This window comes from Zea mays, chromosome 8, assembly GCF_902167145.1.
Source record: "Zea mays cultivar B73 chromosome 8, Zm-B73-REFERENCE-NAM-5.0, whole genome shotgun sequence".
Taxonomy (NCBI): Eukaryota; Viridiplantae; Streptophyta; class Magnoliopsida; order Poales; family Poaceae; genus Zea; species Zea mays.
This window is the reverse complement of record NC_050103.1, coordinates 130,567,272-130,587,931: the sequence shown is the minus strand read 5'-3', so window position 1 is coordinate 130,587,931 and position 20,660 is coordinate 130,567,272. Positions and strand designations below refer to the sequence as shown.

Here is a 20,660-nt window from a genome sequence, read left to right as displayed (position 1 = left end):
ATGCAGTTAAAAGGATTCAGAAGATCCATCATGAGATCCTAGAAGGACTCATATTCTTGAATTATAAATATGCAACATACAAATTTCATACCGACAATACATTCCTGATGAATGATAATTCTCCTGTGTAGAGACAATATCTCGTAATTGAGATTGTAGTTCTCTAATGGAAACTTTCTAGAAGAATCAAAGTCTGAGTTAAACACCAAAATTGATTAATCCCGATAAAGGGATAAAGATCTATATAGACCCGAAAAGGAATGAGATGAGGTACCAAAGGACTTGAAATTCACCGAATAAGCACATGTGCATTCCACGAGTTTTACTCATGCTATTTTCCACTAGCTGTGGAATTACGGTATCCTCTAAAGCCCCTATGGCAGAAACCTATAAGGTTTCGGTGTTACCGGCAAAATGTTGTAATGAATGAACGTATGGAGCGATGAGTCATATCTAGAATATGTATCATCACAACTATTGTATCCCCCTGAGTCCCATGGAAGGACAAGTTATTTGCTTTGCACAACTATGTATACATTGTGGTGTATGATAGAATGAAAGGTGTAGCTCCCTAGCCCCATCCATGCTCATTATTCTAGATGAACAATGAGGCATATTTCTTGAAGAATATGTTTAAGTTATGAGGGATAATGACTTTGATGGATGTCATCGTCAGGAGGAGCAAATGCTAAATCTTGATCACAATTGTGAGACACTGAATGCCATATTGTATGCCCCGAAGGCGTTAGTTTGATCAATATGTGAACCTTTGTGAAAGTTTCTATCAAATATGTAGATCTATTTGATCGAACACCACCAGTCGAAGTGGCTTGTTTATGTTGATATGTGCACTTACCTCGTGTATCCTAGAAGTGAGTTGAGGTGAAGTTTCTGAAATAATCCTTGCAAGGATGCAATCCGTTTGCTAAATTTCTATGTGCATATACTTTCAGAAGAAGATGTTTTGTCATATTGAGATAGTTTTCGCAAAGATCAGGGGAGCACATTTTTAAAGTTAGCCGTCGTAGAAGATTCGACACAATGCAAATCCAGAAGATCGAAAATCTGACCAGATGACAATTGTTGTACTCCTTTTCCTTTAGTGAGTTTTCCTAAAGTTTCTCACATGAGATTTTTAACGAAGAAATAAAGTGCAATGCAATATGCGTCACCATTCGTTCTTTCTCCATATTTTCCCCTAGGTTTTTGAGAGTTTTAATGAGGCATGTGTTGATCGCGTTATTCACCCAAAGGGGAGTGTTGAGAAACACTAATAAAGGGTTATATGGGCAAATACCGAATATGCCTCCTAGGGATATCCTGTCTTTATATATAGAATATATACCCCTCATATGGAATACAGAAGAGAAAGTGACTAAAGACCCAATACTATATTTTGTATCTCATGTGTTCTTTTTAGTGTGTGGACTTGTGTAAAGTGAGATAAGTCTTCCACATCTTCTCGTACCTAATGTTGTACTTACGGAAAGGGAGAATATGTTGATATGTGGTAAAGTTCTCAACACTCCAAAACCGGAGAGCGTCGGGCCCATTTCACTCAGTGCTCCCCCACGCGCCCGCCCTGAGCACCCGATCCACCACCGCGACGGCGATGAGCACCGCCTCCGGCGATGGCACGGACGCCGGCGGCGACGAGGCCTCGTCTGCGGCCGCCGGGAGGCGGATCCCACCTGCCTCTTCCATGTCGTGGGTACGCAACCTCCGCCGCTTCGTCGGCATGGGCGCCGGCCTCGGATCCGAGGCCCTCATGGGTCAGTGCCTCTCTCCTCTGTTCCTCCCTAGCCCCCGGCTTCCGCGCTAGGCTCGGTCGGAGCTGCGCGCCTTGGATTTCGAGGCGGTGGTTTAGGTGCTAGGACTAAGGTTTACATCCGCCCAGTTTGAAATGTGTATAGTAGGAGGATGGGGTTTGTGCAGCATAGTATTTATGTTGATGTAATGCAGCACAAGGGGCACCTGAAAAAGTTGGATACTGATTTGCAGCTGTTGATTTTGGTGGTGATTCATTCGGGAAGAACAATGGTGCTTTCTGAAGAGGTAGTGATGTTTATGGAGGATATATATTTTGGGTTTCTGCTGTTTGAGCTCACACCCATACTCATAATTTGACGATAGGGGGATGCCTGGCCTCGGAAACTCTTCCGATACAGGTATGTCCGGCGGCTGACGTGTGGGGCCAGGCCGTGGCAGGCCCCACACGTCAGCCGGCCAGCTGTAGCTCCGTTCACAGATGTACCTGCAGAGGATCCCGCCGGCCTGGCCTTAGGACGGTGGGCTGAGTCTGAGTGCTAGTACTTCTGTCACTGCACCTGCACAGAGAACTGGGACCTTTTTTCTTTTGCAATTTTTTACAATTATTGAATTAAAGTAGTTTGGCGTTATTCCTTACTCGTGGGCGCACTAAAGTGATACAAAAAACTAGCATGTTCTCTTTGGAAACAAGCTTAACATAAAATGCTAGACTCCTGTGGTTGTTTTGTTAATCAACATATACATTTCGCACCATGTTCATGATTTGTTCCATATGCACAATTTGCAGAACTGGAGACTAAAAGGATATTGCTTGAGATTTTCAAGGAGCGGCAGCGGAAGAGTGCTGAAGCTGGTTCCATCCCAAGTTTCTACAAGAAGGTGCACAATTCAGTTTGCTGACTATTCTTGTCCTTTTATATTTGTACTTTTAAGATGAAATTTACAGATTAATGCAATAGTATAGGTAATAATTTCTTTTGGGTTCCCTTAGTAACTACACTTGGTCCTTTTTGTAGAATCTTGCACCTTAGTTGTGGATACTAATCTCCATCATGTGTCCAGAAACCTGAAGAAGGATCTATTAGCTCTAGAGTTCAAAGGTTGGCCAAGTATAGGTTTTTAAAGGTAACATAAGGCCGGTGACATGCTAAGCTTTATTTAGTTGGTATTTTCCTTTTCATGACTTGTGCCTTATGGTATCTTTTCAAAACCAATTACAGAAACAATCAGAGATGCTGCTGAATGCTGATGATCTTGATGCCATGTGGGTTTGTCTCAGAGAAAATTGTGTAATCGATGATGCTACTGGTGCTGAAAAGGTAAGATTCTTTTTTGATACATGTATTTTACATCACATCCATTTGTAGAAGTCTTAATTCTTGTTGCATTTTTGAATATTGGAATACTAGTTTTGTTCTAGCTCACCGGCTTACCGCTAACAACTACATTCATGATCTCCATTTATATTTCTTTATCTGACTATGTAGCACTGTTTTCTTATGATATCTCCCTTTCTTATTCTTCCTGAGATACTGCAGATGAATTATGAAGATTTCTGCCATATCGCTACAGTCTGCACGGAGCAGATTGGTCAGAAATGCAAACGCTTCTTCAGCCCTTCAAACTTCATGAAGTTTGAGAAGGATGACTCTGGGAGGATTGCTATCCTACCATTTTATCTTTATGTCATGCGAACAGTGAGTTATTTTCTGCGAGAAAGAGCAGTTAAACTTGCCAGCTAGTTTTGTCCCAGATGCTTCATTTTGTTTCTAATAGATTGTGGGTTGGTTAAAATCCACATTATTAGCGATTCTGTTCTCTATTCTTATCTGAAGTAATTTTTACTCCATTAGTTATACCGTTTCGTTATTTATACCAAGTTTGTCTAAATAACGGTTAGGCTACACCTTAGAATCTAATTGTGCAAATTATGGTGCTATGTACTGATCATTTGCTTACTGGTTCTTGTGCAGGTTTCTCTTACTCAAGCAAGAATTGATATGAGTGAGCTTGATGAGGATTCTGATGGTTTCCTTCAGCCTCATGTAAGGACACCCCAGGACATGTTGATCATACTTTGCACCTTAAAAGTGTTTTTTTATACCTTAATTGTTCTCGTAGGAAATGGAAACATGTATAAGAGGACTCACTCATTTATTTTCATAGGAAATGGAAGCATATATTAGAGGACTCATCCCCAATTTGGCACAATTGCGTGACATGCCTACTGCATTTGTTCAGATGTTCTGCCGCATAGCTGCACGCAAGTTCTTTTTCTTCTGTGATCCACACAAACGGGGTATAAAAAAAGAACTAGACTTATACAGTGAATTTATATCCAACACAACGTTACGAGATTAACCGCCTATGTTGCATTATACTATTTATTCTTGCAGGGAAAGCATGCATAAAGAAAGTGTTGCTGAGCAATTGTCTTCAGGAGCTAATGGAACTACATCAGGTACTTTTTTTTGCACTGTCCAACATGGTGAACTTGAGAATATTATACTTGTACAGTGTAAATTGCCTTATAGCTTGGGAATAGGTCACTAGGACTATTGAATTGGGAGGCCTTGGAATACCTAACCTTCTCACCATGAGCTAGGCATTGCAAATGAGATGGCTATGGTTTCAGAAACAAACACCGCTAAACCTTGGACTTGGAGAGTGTGTTTGGTTTGACTTTTGCCCCCCAAAAGCCAAAAGCCAAACCAAAGGGCTGCGAAGCAGTTTTTTTAAAAGTGGACTTTCTCGCAGTGCAAAACTGAAAGCACCTCTGAACCTGCTTTTAGTGGCTTTCGGATTGAACTGTGAAAATATATATGGAAGAACTTTTAGCGGCTTTTAGTGGTTTGCACCAAATAGTTTTTAGTTATATACAGGGAAACCTCTCTCTTGTGGGCATTGGACAGTACTTACAGCTATGAGATGTCTTAGAAAAATTCATCATAGAAGATAATAATGATACACATGTGTGGAGATTTTCTAGTGATGGGGTATTCAGCTCCAAGCCTGTGTACATAATTTTTTCAGTGGTGCAGTTTCCTTTGAACCTTGGAAGAGAATTTGGAAGACCTGAGCAGCCCCCAAATGTAAAACCTTTGTTTGGCTTGCCATTCTCTACTATATTAAAGCGCCAGTTTCAACGGTCGTTCTGCGTCATTTTTATTTACAAATAACACCTCACATCTATTTCAAATTAACCCGCTACACGCCCGTCCCCTTCGTGCAACCAACCTCCACGTCCCAAACCACATCTCCGCAATATAGATGGCCAAACGGCGGCCCGGCATGGGCCCGTTAGGCCCGACGCCCACGGGCCACAGCTCCGGCCTAGGCACGGCATGCCAGCCTGCTGACCGTGTCAGGCCGGCCCATTAGCCCATCGGGCCATTTGGTTAAATCAGCGTAAAATGTTAAAAAGCGGTGCAGGAGGTGGGGTTTGAACCCACGCCCTGATGGAAGAAGGGCGGAAGACACTAGGTGAAGCCGTCTAATCAGTAGAACATCATGCTCAGGTGTTTTTAATATTGAATATAAATTATACATATGTATATACCATTTTTTTGTAAAATAAAATAATATAATCGTGCCGGGCTGAGCCAGCACTACAGACCGAGGCTACGGCCTAAGCACGACACTGCACTCGTGCCGGGCTGGCTCAGACACTATTAAATAGGCCGGTCTCTATATGGTGGAATTATGTCATTCTATAATCTCTGTTCGTTCAGTCAGTCGTTGTGAACTCTTTCTTTTCTAATCGTTCCTTTCATTGGCCGTGTTGTATCAAGATATATTGGATAGAGTAAACAACATCGGTTAGTCAAATAAAAAAAAATTATGCGGAGAGCGGAGACAATCAATAAAAAATCTTGAGATCTTTTTGGTGGATAGTTTACGTGGGTATTGTTGTGAACCGTCACAACGCACGGGCAACCGACTAGTAATAATAAATGTTGGACAACAGACATACTTAAAAAAAGAGGACTTGACTATACCCAGAGCTGTGTCCTTTGTGACCAAGAGGAAGAATGTCATGGACCTTCGGTCCATGGGGATAACTGTCTTCTCCGGCGAGGTTATACCCCTCTGCCGCAGGCTTGGTTCTAGGGTAGCAGCCCTAGGCGCTTGAGAGGGTCATTGCAAGAGAGAGAGATTGGTTTGATAATATATTTTTTCTTCCTTTGTCTCCTGCGTACAGGCCTATATATAGGCCACCGGTTGACCAACTAGGCAACCACTAATTAGGCAAGTGACTAATTGAAATTATCTCCCCTACAATTTAGGTCTATCAATTTAGCCACCAAATCAGTCACTTTCCTTTGCCATGCCTTCCTTGCGCGCGCTTTCCTTTGCCATGCCTTCCTTGTGCGCGCTTTCCTTTGCCATGCCTTCCTTGCGCGCGCTGCTGCCAGCGTCCGTGCCTTCCTTGCGCGTGCTGCTGCCAGCGCCCCCTGCGGCCTCTCGCTTTTGGCGCGCATAGGTGCGGCCCCACATGAGTGACCGCTCCCTATGATGCCCATGACAAAGAAACAGAGCTGTGTCCTTTGTGACCAAGAGGAAGAAACGGTCCAGCACATCTTAACCAGCTGTGTTTTTGCAAGGCAGTTTGGGCATGGTATTCTATCTTCGATTAGCCTTAATAATGTGGTGCCTAAGCGAGGTGATAGCTGTTTCGTGGACTGGTGGAGGAAAACTTCTCATCTAGCCCCAAAGGCAAAAGAAAGGGTTTCAATAGTATTGTCATCCTTGAAGCATGGAGCATTTGGAAGCATAGAAATAAATGTGTTTTGCGCGACCCTGCCTATCTTCCCTAGAGGAGGGATTCAGAGATGAGCTGCAACTATGGACTTTGGCAGGTGCCAATAACATTTGAACTCTATTTGACCCTGGCTAAAGGAGGAGAATTTCTTAGGTTGTGTGCGCTGGTGTGTTGTATAGGTTGTGCGCTGGGGGTGTCTTTGGGTGCGTGTGTGCGTTTAGGGTTTTTTTCCAGGGTGTGTGTGTGTGCTTGTTTTTCTTTGTTTTGGGCCTGATGCTTTTTTTCCTCTCCTATTAATATAATGATACGCAGCTGTCCTGCGTATTTGAGAAAAAATGTTGCTGCATATTTGTATTTCACATGATTTTGAGAATTTGCACATTTTGATGATTATTGTCACTTTTATTTTCAGGAAAGCGAGGAAGAGGTAACTGATGTCGAGCAGGCAGAAAATTGGTTTTCCTTAACTTCAGCTCAGCGCATATGTGGTATGTCAGCTGTAATTCTCGCAAAATTGTTGTTTTCCCCCTTGGATTTGTAATGTGTTCTCTACCTACCGTTCTAGTGTGCTGTATGCTCTGTATTTAATATTGACCTCATGCCTGTGCAGACATGTTTCTTGCACTAGATAAGGATACAAACAGTACACTGAGCAAACAAGAACTCAAGGAATATGCAGATGGCACATTGACTGAGATTTTCATTGAAAGAGGTTAAAATCTGCCACTGTTTTGGTTATACTTTTGTTGTTGTGTCAAAGCTTGTATTTAGATCATGAACTGTCTTTGAGGGTTTATTCATGACTACGTAACAACAATGTGGTTGAGTTTTTCAGTTTTTGATGAGCATGTCCGCCGGAGCAAAGTTGGAGGTGGAAACAGTCGCGAGATGGACTTCGAAAGCTTTCTTGATTTTGTTTTGGCTCTAGAAAACAAAGATACCCCTGAAGGCTTGACATATTTATTTAGATGCCTTGATCTTAATGGAAGGGGGTTCCTTACAACTGCAGACATCCACACTCTATTTAGGTATGTAATTATGTATGGACTAATTTACACTATTTGGCTGTTTGGTTCGGTCCTTTTGGCCCGTTATCAATTTACAGTGTGATCCGATCGCGTTGTTTCGTGTTTGGGTACAGCAGCCCGTATTAATTCACAACGTTATCTGATACGATATTATACAACGACGAAACCACTCCTTGACCGGTGCTATCCGTTCCCTTCCCGGTCAGTTAAGGAATTAAAGCGCTAATTATTAACGGTGCCATTCCCACGGCTGAACCAAACAGCACCTATATTGTTACTGGATTCTTATGACAGTTGTTAGTCTGATGATAGATCTACTTCATGGTCATGGCATGCAGATGCAGACCCCCTTTTTCTGATGGCTGAATTAAAGTGTCTTTGCATACCATTTCAAACTTAAGTTTGAAAATTGAATCCTTGTGCTGAATCTATTTGGCTTGAAAACAGTTTTGAACTTACTTTGGTTTGACTTGCTCCACTGCGATGTTCTACTTTGACTTGTATTTTGCGAAGAACTACCTACCTGCCTATAAAAGTAAAAGGGGTGAAAAAGGACTGACTCCTAAAACTGCATGATGTTGTTTTGAAGCTTACTGTCGTTGATTTAGTCACACTACCTAATTCTCTTCTATTGTAAGTGGCCTAGAGTCAGCCTGTCATCAATATGGATTTACATGTATATATAACAACATTATAATTTGAAATTTGCGTTCAATACTACTGTGAAGTACAAAACTTGGGTTCTGTTCAAATCCAATTTTGAGAAGCACCTGTATTCTGGAAGAAAAGAAAGGAGACTGTTAGAGTTGACATTCCTACCTGATACAATCTTCCTATATTGATTCTGTCATTTTTGTGCTTGCTGAACTTTTAGTCTGTTCTGCTGGCCTTAACAGGCAGTATATCAGCTGTTACAATAGTTAATCTTTCTGTTTTTTCTTCTTTTGCACCCATGGCCACAGCGCAGATCCTTTTTTATTTTTAATCTCCACTATACTTAAAGCATCAGTTTCAACGGTTATTTTTTTTTACAAAAAAGTTCCTACATTTCTTTCAAATCAACTCAGCGTAAAATGTTAATAAGCGGTATAGGAGGTGGGTTATATTAAAAAGCGGTGCAGGAGTTGGGGTTTGAACCCACAACCTGATGGAAGAAGGGTGCGAGACACTAGACGAATTTCTCTAACCAGTAAAACATGATGCTCAAGTGTTTACAATATTGAATATAAATTGTACATATGTATATATAATTTTTTGTAAAAAAAAATTAATCGTGTCGGGCCGGGCCACCACTACGGGCCAAGGCTACGGCCCAAGCACCGCACGTGCGCTCGTGTCGGGTTGGCCCAGACACTATTAAATGGGTCGTGCCTCGGACCGGCTCGCCAGAAACGACCCATCTGTCCATCTGTACCTTCGCACGATAATGATGGTCCTCGCCTCAGTTGCCACCACCTAGTTCGCCATTCTACTTCTTTTCTCTCTCCCTTCATGCCTCCACCTCCGCATCACCCCATTTTCGGCAGAGGGCGTAGGAGCATGCGCCTTCTCCCCGTATTCATCTGACACTAGCCTCGACACCGACTCGCGCAGTGGCTATTGCACGTCCACGAGGACATTTCACATCATGCGCGCACCATCGTTTTCGCCGTCGTTGGACGTCCCGTTCGTCTTCTCGGCCTTCGCCCTGTTCTTCCTCCCCAACCTGCTGCCCTCGCCCACGGTCGCAGCCGCGAGCCGATCGACGCTCGTCGACGCGGGTACGGGACTAGTCGGTCATGCTCCTGGCGTTTCTCCGTGCGTGCTGTCGAGGACATGGTGGCGCCTGCCACAATTAGGTTATCTTGGCGATGAGGAGTCCAGGTCTGAGATATTGGACAACCAAGACCCGTAGCGTGGCAGCAGTCGGCGTATGCTACAGAGTTGGTGGTGGTGTTGTGTCGCTTCGGCGGGTCCAGGGCTGGGAAGACACTCGCATTCTCTCGCCCTTCTCGGATTGACGCCTGGTGCGGGTGCCTCTCGGTTTGGAGCTGCTCCGGCTGGGCTTCTTTCTCCGCTTGCGTGCTCTCTCCCTATATATCTAGTGGTATACTACATATGTCGCCTCCAGATGCCTAGGTCTTCGTCGTGTCCTTCTCCGGCAACGAATAGGTATGTCCGCCTCTTCCCCTCCTGCTCTACGAAACCTTAGAAGTGGGGGGGGGGAGGGATGGGGGTCTCTGATTTGCTGCCTATGGTACTCGTGCGTTCATAAAAATATTATGCGAAGAGCGGAGACAATCAATAAAAAATCTTGAGATCTTTTTGGTGGATACTTTACGTGGATATTGTTGTGAGCCGTCGTAACGCATGGTTAACCGACTAGTTTAATTTTAATCACCAGTTGCAATCTTGTTGAAGGACAGGCCTGGTGCACTGGTGAGAGCTATCTCACGTGTTCGAAGTAGCCTCTCTGCTTTTGCAGGGGGGGAGGCTTACCTCGGTTTATCCTTTCTGGTATCCCACTCGTGGGAATCTCCGGCATTGGGTCTTCCCGACCAGTTGCAATCTTGTTAGGCAGTGGCGGAGCACCTGTTATGGCCAACTATGGCTTGAGCCATACCTAAAAGTCATGTTTGGTGTAGTGGTAAGTTCATATTGCTTGCAATCAACAGGTTCCAGGTTCAAGTCCTATGTGTTGCATCATATTTTTCTCTTTTTTTGTCCTTCTTCAGCCATACCTCATTATTATTTTTGTCCTCCACCACTGTTGTTAGACAAGTCATGGATGTGACTGAGAAATATTATCCTAGAAGGCTTGAACAGGGGCTGTTCAGTTGCTGTTTTGCTTTTATGGAATCTAACTAGCTACATGTGTATTTACTAAATCCTAACTAGCTACATGTGTATTTACTAAATCCTAAACCCTAAATTCTAAACCCTAAACCCTAACTAGCTACAGGTATGTCCGCCTCTTCCCTTCCCCTCCTGCTCTACGAAACCTTAGAAGTGGGGGGGGGGGGGGCGAGGGATGGGGGTCTCTGATTTGCTGCCTATGGTACTCGTGCGTTCATAAAAATATTATGCGAAGAGCGGAGACAATCAATAAAAAATCTTGAGATCTTTTTGGTGGATACTTTACGTGGATATTGTTGTGAGCCGTCGTAACGCATGGTTAACCGACTAGTTTAATTTTAATCACCAGTTGCAATCTTGTTGAAGGACAGGCCTGGTGCACTGGTGAGAGCTATCTCACGTGTTCGAAGTAGCCTCTCTGCTTTTGCAGGGGGGGAGGCTTACCTCGGTTTATCCTTTCTGGTATCCCACTCGTGGGAATCTCCGGCATTGGGTCTTCCCGACCAGTTGCAATCTTGTTAGGCAGTGGCGGAGCACCTGTTATGGCCAACTATGGCTTGAGCCATACCTAAAAGTCATGTTTGGTGTAGTGGTAAGTTCATATTGCTTGCAATCAACAGGTTCCAGGTTCAAGTCCTATGTGTTGCATCATATTTTTCTCTTTTTTTGTCCTTCTTCAGCCATACCTCATTATTATTTTTGTCCTCCACCACTGTTGTTAGACAAGTCATGGATGTGACTGAGAAATATTATCCTAGAAGGCTTGAACAGGGGCTGTTCAGTTGCTGTTTTGCTTTTATGGAATCTAACTAGCTACATGTGTATTTACTAAATCCAGTAAGATTTTACTGTAATTTGTTGATTAAAAACAGTTTCAACTATTATAGCTGATACTAGAAAATGCTCAATGCAACAAGTTAGTCAACCCAGACATTTGATCTGATTTTTTTTGATATTTTCTCATTTCTCATTAGTCTTGTGCTCTCAATTCTTACAACACCGTATTAGTGAAGTCTTATGTATCGAACTGATTGTACGATGTGCCACATGATATCAGTAGGCTGCTTTCTGTTTAATTTGACCATTCATCTTTCTCATGGAACCCTTTTTCATGTTTCCAGAGATGTACACCAGAAATGGATTGAGGGCGGGAACTACGAGCTTTGCATCGAAGATGTGAGGGATGAAATCTGGGACATGGTGAAGCCCGCAGATCCTCTCAGGATCTCGCTATCAGATCTTCTTTCTTGCAAGCAAGGCGGGACTATCGCCAGCATGCTTGTAGATGTGCGTGGCTTCTGGGCCCATGACAACAGGGAGAACCTTCTCCAGGAAGAGGAAGAGCAAGTGGAAGAGACATGAGTTCTGTTCTCCAGCTGCCAAGTAACTGTATCCAGATCCAGTGCATCAAAACCGCAACATCCTCGGGAACTGCATGCACCGCGGTATCATTCACTGTAACTTAGCTAGTGTATTAGATTCGTCGCCACCTGTTTCCCCTGAAGCTTATTGTAAAGTGTGCCATATTGGTCTTTTGAGGCTAGCGTGGCTTGGCCATGTTGACATCTGAACACTATCCCGAGGGCCTGATTGAATGCTCACAGCCTCTGCTGCCTGTATGTACATGTAAATTGTGCCAAGCGCGCAATCCTGACTACTCTATATGTAAATACATTGTGTTCAGCTCGTACATGATTGTTACGTGGTCTTGAAAGTCCGCCTCAATTTCCATCCACTGTCCAGTATGATTATGTTTAGTAGATAAGTGTAGCGGTATGTTAGGTTGGATTTATGGTCATATAAATCTAAGTCTATAGAATGTCTATATAAGACTAGAATGATAATATAAATGATAGGTACCATTAATTATAAATAATATTGTTTGGACACATCGAATAGAGACCTCTAGAGCTAGCGGAGACATGAGAAGATAACAAATATCCCATTGTGAAGATAGATCGAGAAAGATTGAAGTTGACATGAGAAGAAGAGACAGGTAACAAATATCTCATTCAGTTCTGCTGTGCTGTTGCAGGTGAAGTTCAAGATTGCTCTTTGCCGTTCTGCTCTATGTGAGCAACGTGAAGCACTCCATGAGGTTACATGTTTTTCATTTACTTATGTCTAATCTTCGTTTTCAGCCCTATTATCCAGTTTTACCAGTACAAAATTACAGATGATGTGGTATATATATATTTTTTGTCTTCGGAGGAAACTTTGCTTGGTTTGTACCACGCGGGCGGCGACGGCTTTTCGACGTCGTTTCTCCTTCTTGAAGGCGCGGCCCAGAAGACCTCCAGTTTGTGTGTTCGTCCGTGTTGTGGAGGCTCTTCGTCACTCCGCTTGGCTTGATGGTGTCCGGGCCATTGTCGCTTTAGACGTCTGCTTGCTCCCAGAGTTCAGCGTTGTGGATCTTTGCTCGTGGTGAAGAATCGGAGCTGCCTCGTGTGGGTGTGCTGAGGCTTGGCAACGATGGCGCGCCGCTGTCTTATTCCTTGCGTCGGTGTCTGGATGTAAGCGTCGTTGAGTTGCTTTGGTAGTGTGCGGCTCGTCTTGGGAAGCCGGAGCTGCTCGTCTCTTGTATTTGAGCTTGGCAACGATGACTCTAGATGTGTGTGGGGGGGGGGGCTGTCGTTGTCTAGGTTGTTTGTTAGGGCGTTTGCCGGTTTTTCTACTGTACGCTCTGGGTAGGTTTTGGGCCCGGTTTTTCTTAAAACTAGGTCAATTCCATTCTTCTTAATTGAGAGGCAGAGTTCCTGCCATTACGTTAAAAAAAAGATGATGTGGTATATATGCTTTCTGCTGATGAAAGGTATTACTTCCAAAGTGAGAACACTGAAAATGAATACTATCTCCATTCTTAAATATTTGACGCTACAAGTTCATTTTTGAAAAAAAAGTCAAATAAAAAAAACGAAGGGAGTACGATGTTAGGGAAGCTTTATCGAATGTCAAGAAATAGCCGTGCGCCTGTTGTCTGTTATAACTTATAAGAGTGCTCGAGGTATAACATGTCAAAGAATTTGCTTCCTAGGAGATTGTGTTCTCCAACTTCGTTGACATAAGTTGCCCATTATGCTCGGGAAGAGGATAAAGAGAATGAGAACGGTGATACCGATGTCGACCAAGATAAGTTTATTGGAATAAGTCTACACACCTTCTAATTTTTAAAGGGACTTTACCCTTTACCTTCAAGACCGCCTGTTTAATCCTCTTAACTTTGCAAAACTAAACAAATAACCTTTTAGATAGTTTTTAGTTGGTGGTTTGATAACGTGATACTGATTTAATTGGCACTAATTTTGACTTTTTCAATTCTGTCTTCTACTGGTGTCTAAAATTTTATAAAATTTTTAAAAAAATTGGTAATAAGATATAATATTCGCCTTATTTTTTTTCTAAAATTTTAGGAGTAACAAATGTACAATTGTTTTATTTAGTAATTAGAATAAAGACCACTTAACATGCTTAATAAAATCAACAAAAATTATAAAAGTTTAGTAATAGTATTATTTAGCTCTAGTAAAATATTTAGTGTCGTGGTTTCGAAAACCAGGGGACAATAAAATTTGTGTTCAGAGGGGATGCAAACGCGGACCCACTCCAAATGGTGGATCACAGAGATCCGTGCAGAAAACTGAGACACTTGTTATAATGGTTCAGGCCGGAGCCTTAGTCCAGTGTAGTGTTAGTCGTAGTATTACAATAGAGCGTGTTACAATGGTTGTGCTTGCGTGTTTGAATGAAGGTTGCCCTGCCCCTTTTATAGCTCAAGAGTGGGCTTTACAATGGGGACTTGTATTCTACAGAGGGGAGCTCGGCTTGCTGCCTCCGGATGATGTAGTCTCCTGACGTCGTCCAAAGGGTCGTGTGCCATCGTACCCCTAGTATGTCGTTCCATCTTGTACTTTCTGCTATGAGTCCCTGTAGCTTGCTTGGTGCCAGCGTCATGGTACCTGGTGGGTCCCGCGAAGTGGGTATACGGTAAGGTTCAAGGTCGTGTCTGGTACAACTTCGTCTTCTGTCATACCCCTTGCGTCACTATCAAGCACGCGTAGGTATACGTCTGGTATGGTGTATTGTCTCATCCTTTCCAGTGTATGGGCCACTATAGAGACTTCAGTGCGGAGGCCCCTATGACTAGAGTTGACTGGCCCCGCTAGTTAGTGTGGGCTTATCCGTGGGCGCACGTGAGGGTGTTCCATCGTGTCTGCCTCACGCCTTTTGGTACTGGTAGGTACAGACAGGTCGCGACTTGGTGTCGTTGTGTCTTGTCGCAGCTATCGTGGGCCGACGGTGTCGGCCCGGATTTCTTCTTCGTGGATCGGCTTGGCGGAGACTCGACCGTTTGCCTCGCCTCGCAGACTTGCTCAGTTGCTCGACAGTGAGTTGGTCGTCGGGGAGTTAGTCGGCCGGTCCGGTTTGCAGAGTTGATCGATCGGTCCGCCTCACAGAGTTGGTCGTCGGTGTTGGGAAACTTCTGGAGCATCGCCCAAGACACCCTTGGGCGAGTTGGAAATGTGTTGCTCATCCGAGGCTGCCCTCAGGTGAGCCATGACCTCGCCAATCGCCTAAGGTTGGCTTCGAGTGAGTCGTGATTGCGTCTCCCACCCGTGGTTGGCCTCGGGCGGGTCATGATTGTGTCTCCCGCCTGAGGTTGGCTTCCTTACCCAGCGCGGACTTGGTCGAGGTTTGTGGGCCTTGCCTTAGGTACCCCATTTTTGAGTACCCGACAGCAGCCCTCGAGCTTTCGTGCGTCTCCTTGGAGTTGGTCGGAGGCTTTCTTGCCAGGGGTCAGAAGCCATTAGTGCGCGCAAGCGCATCAATATGATGTAGCCTCGAGTAATCCGTTGAGGATTTCCTGGGGGTTTTATTTGGTTCCTGGTGAAGCCATAGGTCTGTTTTTTGCCAACCTCTCCTCACCTCTTGGCTGTGTTTGATGTATTCATGTTTGATGTCGTGGCTCTTGACTCAGCCCTTCGGGTTGGTCGTGGAACGACGATAGTCTCTCAGGACAGAACCGTATGGAGTTACCCAGAGGTGATGCCCGCTGGAACGTGGTCTGAATGCGCGTAAGCGCATTAGTATGATGTAGCCCCCGAGCCCCCGAGTAGTCCGTTGAGGATTACTTGGGGGTTTTCTAGTTCTTGGGCGAAGATTAGGACTGGCCTCCTGTTGTTCTTTCCTTATTCGTCCTTCCGAGTTGGCTGTTGACGCTTATCGATCCTTTGCTTTGCATGCATCTCCCCTGAAAAGGCTTTTGGGCCCTTTTTGGGGATAGGGCCATCTTCCCCAACCTAGTCGGTGTCAGGGAAGGGGCCATCGAGCTACAAATGAGTTATCCAAGTGAGATTCGATCACCCCTTTTATAGGGTTTATTTTTGGTGAGCGGTCCCACTAGGGGGCTCGACCTGTTGGGGGCATCTCATTTAGTCCTTCCTTATTCTATCATGTATCAGCCCTCTGGTCAGTCTGGTCGACCGGAGGGGGGCACGTTGCCACCCCATCAGCCGGGTTGTCGCAGGAGAACGTGAGGTACGACCTTGGACGTGGGACCGAGCAAATGACCTATGGGCCGACCACCTAACTTGCGACTCACTGGGAGCTTGCTTGGCCCACCCCTCGCTCTGCGTGGGGAGGTAGAGTGAAACTAGGATAGAATGGAATTTGATTCTTACCCGACGCTAGGTATTTGAAGTGGCGTGGTAGAAATGGAACCATCATGGCATTGTCCACGTGGGCGGCTTGATGGGACGTGAAACGACTTGCTCCCCTTATCGCGCGCAGTTGGCGTGGCAGCGTGGTTAATTGTTTTGTTTGCCATTGACGCCTTTCCGAGGCATACGAGACCTACAAGATGTACCTACGTATAGTCTTCCCCACGGCGCCCGAGGAAGGGGGTTATCCATAAGGCGGATCCTCCTATGTGGTCCATGGGGCGCATCCTCTAGGCGTCGCCTTACTTGTCTGTTCCTGAGTACAAAAAAGGATACATAGACTGTCGGGGACCATAATTAGGGGTACCCCCAAGACTCCTAATCTCAGCTGGTAACCCCCATCAGCACAAAGCTGCAAAGGACTGATGGGCGCGATTAAGGTCAAGGCTCAGTCCACTCAAGGGACACGATCTCGCCTCGCCCGAGCCCAGCCTCGGGCAAAGGCAGTCGACCCCGGAGGATTCACGTCTCGCCCGAGGGTCCCCTCAAGCAACGGACGCACCTTCGACTCGCCCGAGGCCTAGCTCGGGCAGGCTTCGCGGAGAAGCAACCTTGGCCAGATTGCCACGCCGACCGACCGTATCGCAGGAGCATTTAATGCAAGGATCGACTGACACCTTGTCCTGACGTGCGCTCCTCAGTCGACAGGGCCGAAGTGACCGCAGTCACTTCGCCGCTCCACTGACCGACCTGACAGGAAAACAGCGCCGCCTGCCCTGCTCCGACTGCTGTGCCACACGATAGAGTGAGGCCGACAGCAGCTAAGTCCAGCCTCGGGCGCCATAGGAAGCTCCGCCTCGCCCGACCCCAGGGCTCGGACTCTACCTCGACCTCGGACGACGGACTCCGCCTCGCCCGACCCCAGGGCTCGGACTCAACCTCGACCTCGAAAGACGGACTCCGCCTCTCCCGATCCCAGGGCTCGGACTCAACCTCGATCTCGAAAGACGGACTCCGCCTCGCCCGACCCCAGGGCTCGGACTCAGCCTCGACCTCGGAGGAGTCACCGCCTCGCCCGACCCCGGGCTCGGACCGACCACGTCACAGGGGGCCATCATTACCCTACCCCTAGCTAGCTCAGGATAAGGGGAACAAGACCAGCGTCCCATCTGGCTTGCCCCGGTAAACAAGTAATGATGGCACCCCGCGTGCTCCATGACGACGGCGGCTCTCAGCCCCTTACGGAAGCAAGGAGACGTCAGCAAGGATCCGACAGCCCCGACAGCTGTACTTTCACAGGGCTCAAGCACTCCTCTGATGGCCACGACATCACATGAACAGGGCGCCAAAACCTCTCCGACTGCCACGACGGCATGTACTTAGGGCTCTAGCTCCTCTCTGCTAGACACGTTAGCACATTGCTACACCCCCCATTGTACACCTGGACCCTCTCCTTATGCCTATAAAAGGAAGGTCCTGGGCTCTCGTACGAGAAGGTTGGCCGCGCGGGAGAACGGGCTGGCGGACAGTCTCTCTCTCACTCTCCCTCGCGGACGCTTGTAACCCCCTACTGCAAGCGCACCCGACCTGGGCGCAGGACAACACGGAGGCCGCGGGATTCCCCTTTGCCGCTTCTCCCCCCTTCGTGCTCCGTCTCGTGCCGACCCATCTGGGCTGGGACACGCGGCGACAATTTACTCGTCGGTCCAGGGACCCCCCGGGTCGAAACGCCGACAGTTGGCGCGCCAGGTAGGGGCCTGCTGCGTGTTGACGAACAGCTTCCCGTCAAGTTCTAGATGGGAGGTCTCCAGCAACCTCTCCAACCTGGGACGATGCTTCGTTTCGGGAGTCTTGAGTTCATGTCCCTCGACGATAGCTACGACATGATACTCCTTCCTCCGCCGTGCGACAACGACAATGGCGGCCGTTAGCCCGCCCGCCGGCGGCGGAATCGACGACGTCTTCCCCACGTGACGGAAGAGCAACATCCGGGTCTGTCCCGTCACCTTCCCCGCCGACGGAGGAGGAGGCGGGGCGGGCATGGCCAAGCAGGAGGCGGCACCTCGTCGGCTGTCGAGCGAGTCGACGGTGCTGGCGCCCCAGCGGGGGACACGTCGGGCGTTGACCTCGCGTCTGAGACGAAGACGAGCATCGTCTCCCCTCAACACGCCAACCCCAAGCAGACGGACGATGCCAGCACGCTCGCGAAGGACTTGATGGGCGTTAGCCTCGTACCTGAGACAACGGTGCAGTCTGTCCCTGACGCGACTTCGTCACCACCCATCGATCAAGAGGTACCGTCTGTTTCCCATCCCATGCCTTTTAAATTCAGCTGCGACCCGCCAAGCGACCCCTCTTCGGTGGACGCTTTCATAAAGGCATGTCCAAACCCTCCGGGGTATCATATGCGGTCACCCTGGGACCGGCTGACGGCCGTCTCGGCCTACGGACCTCTGGGTTCCGAGGAAGATGACGAGCCCGACTCTGGTTGGGATTTCTCTGGGCTCGATAACCCCAGCGCCATGCGGGACTTCATGACCGCATGTGACTACTGCCTCTCCGATTGCCCCGATAGCAGCCACAGCCTCGGCGACGAGGACTGTGGCCCAAGTCGCGAATGTTTTCACGTCGATCTAGGGGGTCTCGACGAAGGCAACCATCTTGGTATGCCGGAGGACGGTGATCCCCCTAGGCCTGCGCCTCGCGTTGACATCCTTCGGGAGCTAGCTGTGGTCCCAGTCCCTGCGGGGGGTCAGGACGCACAACTCGAGCAAATCCGCGAGGTACAAGCCAGGCTCGACGAGGAAGCAGGACAACTTGTGCAGCTTCGGCAAAATAACGGGCAGGAGTGGGCAGGCCGAGCACCGGCCGGAGAAGCGCGTCATCTGGCCCAGGACTTCCAGCACCACATCACCGACGATGCCAGAGCGAGGCTACCCCTGGCTTCCAGTGGGGTCGGCCAGAACCTGGCTGCAGCAGCGATACTACTCCGAGCGATGCCGGAACCATCCACCACCGAGGGGCGACATATCCAGGGAGAGCTCAGGAATCTCCTGGAAGATGCCGCGGTCCGACGGGCTGAGAGCTCTGCCTCCCGAAGGCAGGGGTACCCCCCGGAGCATCGCGCCGCGACTTCCCGGTTCATGCGGGAAGCCTCAGTCCACACCGGGCACACGCGGAACACCGCGCCTGCGGCCCCGGGTCGCCTCGGCAACGAGCACCACCGCCGCGACCGTCGAGTCCACCTTGACGAGAAGGTGCGCCGTGGCTACCACCCCAAGCGTGGGGGACGCTACGACAGCGGGGAGGATCGGAGCCCCTCGCCCGAACCACCCGGTCCGTGAGCTTTCAACCGGGCCATACGACGGGCGCCGTTCCCGACCCGATTCCGAACCCCGACTACTATCACCAAGTACTCGGGGGAGTCAAAACCGGAACTGTGGCTCGCGGACTACCGGCTGGCCTGCCAGCTGGGTGGAACGGACGATGACAACCTCATCATCCGCAACCTTCCCCTGTTCCTCTCCGACGCCGCCCGAGCCTGGCTGGAGCATCTGCCTCCTGCGCAGATCTCCAACTGTGACGACTTGGTCAAAGCCTTCGCCGACAACTTCTAGGGCACATACGTGCGCCCTGGAAACTCCTGGGATCTCCGAAGCTGCCGCCAGCAGCCGGGAGAGTCCCTGAGGGACTACATTCGGCGATTTTTGAAGCAGCGCACCGAGCTGCCCAACATCACCGACTCGGATGTCATCGGAGGCGGTCGAGGCCATCTTCCGGAAGGACAAGCAGCCTCAGGGGCGCCAGCCGGAAGACGTCCCCGAGGCGTCCGCTCAGCGCGGCGCGAGGAAGAAGGGCAAGAAGAAGTCGCAAGCGAAACGCGACGCCGCCGACGCAGACCTTGTCACCGCCGCCGAGCACAGGAACCCTCGGAAGCCTCCCGGAGGCGCCAACCTGTTCGACAAGATGCTCAAGGAGTCGTGCCCCTATCATCAGGGTCCCGTCAAGCACACCCTTGAGGAGTGCGTCATGCTTCAGCGCTACTTCCATAGGGCCGGGCCACCGACGGAAGGTGGCCGAGCCCACAACAACGACAAGGAGGATCACAAGGCAGAGGAGTTCCCCGAGGTCCACGACTGCTTCATGATCTACGGTGGGCAAGTGGCGAACGCCTCAGCTCGGCACCGCAAGCAAGAGCGCCGGGAGGTCTACTCGGTAAAGGTGGCGGCGCCAGTCTACCTAGACTGGTCCGACAAGCCCATCACCTTCGACTAGGGCGACCACCCCGACCGCGTGCCGAGCCCAAGGAAGTACCCGCTCGTTGTCGATCCCGTCATCGGCAACATCAGGCTTACCAAGGTCCTCATGGACGGAGGCAGCAGCCTCAACATCATCTACGTCGAGACCCTCGGGCTCCTGCAGATCGATCTGTCCTCGATCAGGGCCGGCGCGGCGCCTTTTCACGGGATCATCCCCGGGAAACACGTCCAACCCCTTGGGCAACTCGATCTGCCCATCTGCTTCGGGACTCCCTCCAATTTTCGAAAGGAAACCCTCACGTTCGAGGTGGTCGGGTTATGAGGAACCTACCACGCAGTGCTGGGGAGG

General features: G+C 48.3%; 1 protein-coding gene, 1 non-coding gene and 1 pseudogene across 5 annotated transcripts; all 3 read left to right on the top strand.

Annotated features, from left to right (window-relative positions):
* Positions 1-1,481: 1,481 nt before the first annotated feature.
* Positions 1,482-12,112, top strand: LOC100282304 (uncharacterized). Of its 4 annotated transcripts, XM_035961456.1 has the most exons (14): positions 1,491-1,772; positions 2,002-2,055; positions 2,134-2,168; positions 2,558-2,649; positions 2,833-2,895; positions 2,991-3,089; positions 3,309-3,467; positions 3,744-3,815; positions 3,937-4,069; positions 4,167-4,231; positions 6,945-7,020; positions 7,143-7,244; positions 7,368-7,560; positions 11,517-12,112. In XM_035961456.1, exons 3-14 carry the CDS (start codon positions 2,138-2,140, stop codon positions 11,755-11,757), a joined length of 1,326 nt encoding a protein of 441 aa, XP_035817349.1. In that variant the 5' UTR covers positions 1,491-1,772; positions 2,002-2,055; positions 2,134-2,137; the 3' UTR covers positions 11,758-12,112.
* LOC111590049 (small nucleolar RNA snoR104) lies at positions 8,351-8,467 on the top strand. The gene has a single exon (XR_004852339.1). It is a non-coding gene; the product is annotated as a small nucleolar RNA snoR104 (small nucleolar RNA).
* A 100-nt stretch (positions 12,113-12,212) lies between the features above and the next one.
* On the top strand, positions 12,213-13,166 carry LOC109941452 (uncharacterized; annotated as a pseudogene).
* The last annotated feature ends 7,494 nt before the right edge of the window (positions 13,167-20,660 follow it).